General features: G+C 30.9%; 1 protein-coding gene across 1 annotated transcript; it reads left to right on the top strand.

The window, feature by feature from the left end:
* The first annotated feature begins 3174 nt into the window (after positions 1–3174).
* Positions 3175–4007, top strand: LOC112592821. Its single transcript, XM_025336965.1, has 2 exons — positions 3175–3633; positions 3732–4007. Exons 1-2 carry the CDS (start codon positions 3175–3177, stop codon positions 4005–4007), a joined length of 735 nt encoding a protein of 244 aa, XP_025192750.1.
* Positions 4008–4571: the final 564 nt, after the last annotated feature.

Here is a 4571-nt window from a genome sequence, read left to right as displayed (position 1 = left end):
CAAAAATCTTAGAAATCATTTCAGGAAAAATAATTTGTTGTTTAATGAAGAAGAAGTATCATTTAAAGATATTAAGGACACATATGACATTGACAAAAATAGTAGCACAAGTCGATCATTGCTTAAAATTACTGATGCTCATATTAACCCGGGACCATTCCAACTTATGTCATGTAAGCTGGCTATGCAACTATTCAGCAATAAAGTAGCTACTACAATGAAAACATGTATTATGACACAGCAACTTAAATCTAAAACAGCTCCTAACACTATGGAAATGATAAAACATTTAAATGATTTACTTGATTGTCTGAACAGCAATTCACTATTTAATTCTAATCCTTTTAAATGTGCTCTTTCTGATAAGTGCCCACGTCAACTTGAATTTTTATTAAAAGCTAAGACTTGGTTTGAGTCTTTAAAAAAAATATCTGCAGACCCAAAAAAACCACTCAGAGATGTAAGACCTGCTTGTTTTGATGGAATGGTATGGACTATTAATTCTATAACAATGTTATATGAGGAACAAATTAAAATTGGTTATAATTATTTACTGTTGCGAAGACTCAATTCAGATGCCATTGAAAATATGTTTGCTGTTTTTCGACAAAGAGGTGGCTACAATCGGTAATTATATATATTATATTTTTGAGTACAAAAGTTTTTATTGAATATAATGTAATGCTTGTATTAATATAGAAATCCAACTGCAAGAACATTTAGAACAACCTTCCGTTTACACGTTAAGTCTAATTTGATGCAGCCAACCACACTCTCAAATTGTGAACCAGACGATGATATTCATTTATTAAGCGTAGATGATGGATTGTCTAAAAAACCTATTATTGAAGAAGAATTAAACTCATCAAGTTGCTCTTCTCTTTCACTGTCATCAATGGAAGATTTAATATATGAGCAATGTGAACCAGGGTATGAACCTCAAATATCATTAGAAAATTGTTCAAATAGTTACTTTGCTGGTTATTTGGCTAAAAAATGCACTGAGAAATTTAAATGCAATAATTGTATAAGTATATTATTAAAATCTGATGAAGGCAATACATTTAATCAACAAGAATTTTTAATTTTCTGTAGAAACTACGACTCTCAAACATCTGATTTTTTTTTAAAAAAGCCATCATCTAGTTTCACAGAATTTGTAAGTTTAGCACAAATAATTATTAAAAAAACAGTAGAAAAAATGCCTCACAAAAGATTAATTCAAAAGTTTATTTTTAATAAAATAAAAAAAGATATCTCCCATGTATGTAAATTTAAATGTCAAGATCACTACAATTTCATTATAATCCATCTAATTAACTGTAAACTTCTTAGAGATTTTAACTGGAAATCAAAAAATTTAAAAAAAACTAGAGCAGAAAAATCGCAAAATAAACTAAACATTTTGAAAAATAATTAAAATTGTAAAACTATTTATTTAGTACTTTTTGTAATCATTATAATTATTATTGTATTTTTATTATTTGTATTTGTATTGTATTTATTGTATTTATTTATTGTATTTTAAATAATAAATTACCAAAAAAATTTAAGTTACATATTTACGTCGGAACTAATGTCCTATAATCCTATCATAACAGGTTGATTCAAAAGTATATAGAATGTTTAGAACTAATGTGTATTAGCTTAAGTTACAAGAAATAGCTATTATTAAATAGGATGTTCAATAATATTGAATTGTCTTGAGCAGCAATTTTACGGAAAAAGTGAAATATATAATTTTATAATAGGTTACATCTATACGTTGTTACTTTATGACGCGGGCAGGTTGGCTGTCTTAATTAAATATAAAACTGTCAGCTTAAAATTATATAATATAATAAAACAAAGTTAATTTTCTACAAATCAAAATTTCAATGATATAAATACGATGATTACTTATTACAGTAATACATTTAATTAAAACAATTGTAGAACCTTCAAATTTAGACGGTCTCAAGGACCGACGACAATTTATTAATATTAATTACATGAATATAAATATCAAATAAGAAAATTCAAAATAATATTATATAATTGTAATATGCTATACGATTTAGATTATTTCTTATCTCATAATCCCAAGAATGAATATTGGACTCTGAACCGTCGCGCGTGGCGCGTCGTCGTTTTCGGCGAATCTGCCTATTTTAGTATTTATTTATAATAATAATAATTTAATTATTCTATCGTGACCCTACACGCTCTCTATTGACACACTGGGCTATTAATTAATTTGTTTCCATTATGCCCATTGACGTGGGCTATCTATGTATATTTAATCAATGGTATAAGGTATATCGTATATACAATATGTATAATGTAAATATGCGTACTACAAACTGCTGCGGGTGAGGGTAACCATCGAGCGCGGCGTTTTTATATTCAAACTGGCCATCTGGCGCTGGCGACCGCATTCCATTGGCCTTATTGTATTGTCATTCTATTGAAACCAAATTGTGTACAGAAACAGTATTTTTTCAAAACGTGTTAGTCTACGATCCTCTGCCTTTCGTATATGTGTTGATTGCTATCGTTTGAGTAAAATGTGATATTTTTATACGGCTAATTTGTACAATATTTTATAATTTTTTTGGTGTTTTTTTTTACTATTTGTGATAAATTATTTTTTCGAAATGTCAATTCGACCCGATATACATTCCCAAACGAAAAAAAACAATATACAACGTGTATACATTTTTTAAAACCTTAGCCAAGAGCAAAGACAAACCTGAATTGTTAGATTATTTTCTACAGTCCCAGGAGAGGACGGCCGAGGTTTGTGCGGTGAGTCTGAGAACTGTACAACGGATATGTAAAGAGAGTAAAATGACCGGAAATGAAGAAGAATCTTGTGTTGGAAGTTCTAATGACCTTAAATTTCAATCACTACGAAAAAGATACAGTCGCGAGAAATCTGTCACTGAACTTGATGATTTTGACAATGAAGTGGTCAGAAGAGTTGTTCATAGCTTTTACGACAGAGGTGAATTTCCAACGACCGCTAAAATATTAGTAGAATAGCGTGAAAAATTAAATTACCGTGGATTGAAATTGTCGGTGAAAATAATTTTAAAACAACTTAATTTTAAGTTTAAGAAATGTAACGACGGTCGCAAATTCTTAATGGAACGTTCGGATATTGTAGCTGCACGCGTTAAATTTCTTAGAAAAATGAATGAGTTTCGTAGGAACGGTGATACTCGGCCAGTAGTCTACTTAGATGAAACCTGGGTTAATCAAAACCATACCCGTCGACGTATTTGGCAAAATGAAGAAAATACGGAAGGTTTAAAAGTACCTACGGGTAAAGGCAGTCGCCTCATCATATGCCACGCCGGATCTCCTTCCTTCGGATTCATTAAAGAATCAAAACTTATTTTCCAATGCAATTCTGGTAACAAAGATTATCATTCTCAAATGAACGCCACAATTTTTGAAAATTGGTTTTCACAAATGCTACTTAACTTAGAACAGCCGAGTATTATTGTTATGGACAACGCGTCGTATCACTCTTCGTTGATCGAGAACTATCCGAAGTCCAACAGTAGAAAGGCAGATGTTCAACAGTGGTTACGGGATAAAAATATAGATGTTTCTCCCGTAGAAACACTTGACGAGTTACGAGAAAAAGTGAAGCTTTCAATGCCACGCGGAAAAAAATATAAACTCGATGAACTAACATTCCAAATGGGTCATGAAGTGGTAAGGCTAACCCTTACCACTGTCAGTACAATCCAATAGAATTAATTTGGGCCCAAGTTAAAGGCAGAGTGGCTGAAAAAAATTCAACATTCAAAATTGCAGATGTCGAGACAATTGTGCATAAAGAGATCGATGCAGTAACTCCGGAAGATTGGGCCAAATGTGGAGAATATTGCGTCAAGATTCAGGAGGAGGACTTTGCCAAGGCAGGATTAAGAGACGAGATATTAGAACCAATAATATTGACCATTAATCCTGACGAAAGCAGTTCAAGTGAAGATGAAGACGACAATGATGACTAAATTATTTCAATTTGGAAATATATTTTTTATGTAAATATCATTAAAATAGTATTAAGTTTCATTACCTAGTTATTAGTTTTTAAATGTACATATATATATATATATATACAAATATAATTGCGTAAAAATTAAAATATTAATATTATTAGTTGTCAGCGCATGTGATAGTTAATAAATAATGAGTTTTACGTACAGAAATATTGAATGTTCAGTTTTTATTACAACTCCCGCGCTTTTAAAATTATTTTACGCGGGAATGTAGACTTGGAATCACTGCCGGAAATTTGCCACCAGGCGCGCGACGTTCACCCACCTAGTTTCGCAGGCCGTACTATAATTAAAAATAATAAGTAATAACCAATTATAGTTATTGCTAACAGTCTGCACGATTCAAATGTACATATGTGATATGCAATTTATATTATAGCCTGAGGACATTCTATTGATGACAATACAGTTGTTTCACTCAGTTTTGACGGTGAATTCAATATTTTATATGTTTAGCCTTTCAGTTGTTTACATTTGAAAGATACAGGGGAAAAACAGTAGCACATTAAATATTTT

The sequence above is a fragment of the Melanaphis sacchari genome, unplaced genomic scaffold (genome assembly GCF_002803265.2).
Source record: "Melanaphis sacchari strain LSU unplaced genomic scaffold, SCAv2.0 Contig1961_pilon_pilon, whole genome shotgun sequence".
NCBI classification, from domain to species: Eukaryota; Metazoa; Arthropoda; class Insecta; order Hemiptera; family Aphididae; genus Melanaphis; species Melanaphis sacchari.
Note: the sequence above shows the minus strand (reverse complement) of the source record. Positions and strands in the feature narration are given on the sequence as shown.

Coding starts and splice junctions, on each gene's coding strand:
- LOC112592821 (XM_025336965.1), top strand. CDS start 3,175: ATGAATGAGTTTCGTAGGAACGGTGATACTCGGCCAGTAGTCTACTTA. Junction 3,634..3,731: donor TTGACGAGTTACGAGAAAAA/GTGAAGCTTTCA, acceptor TACCACTGTCAG/TACAATCCAATAGAATTAAT.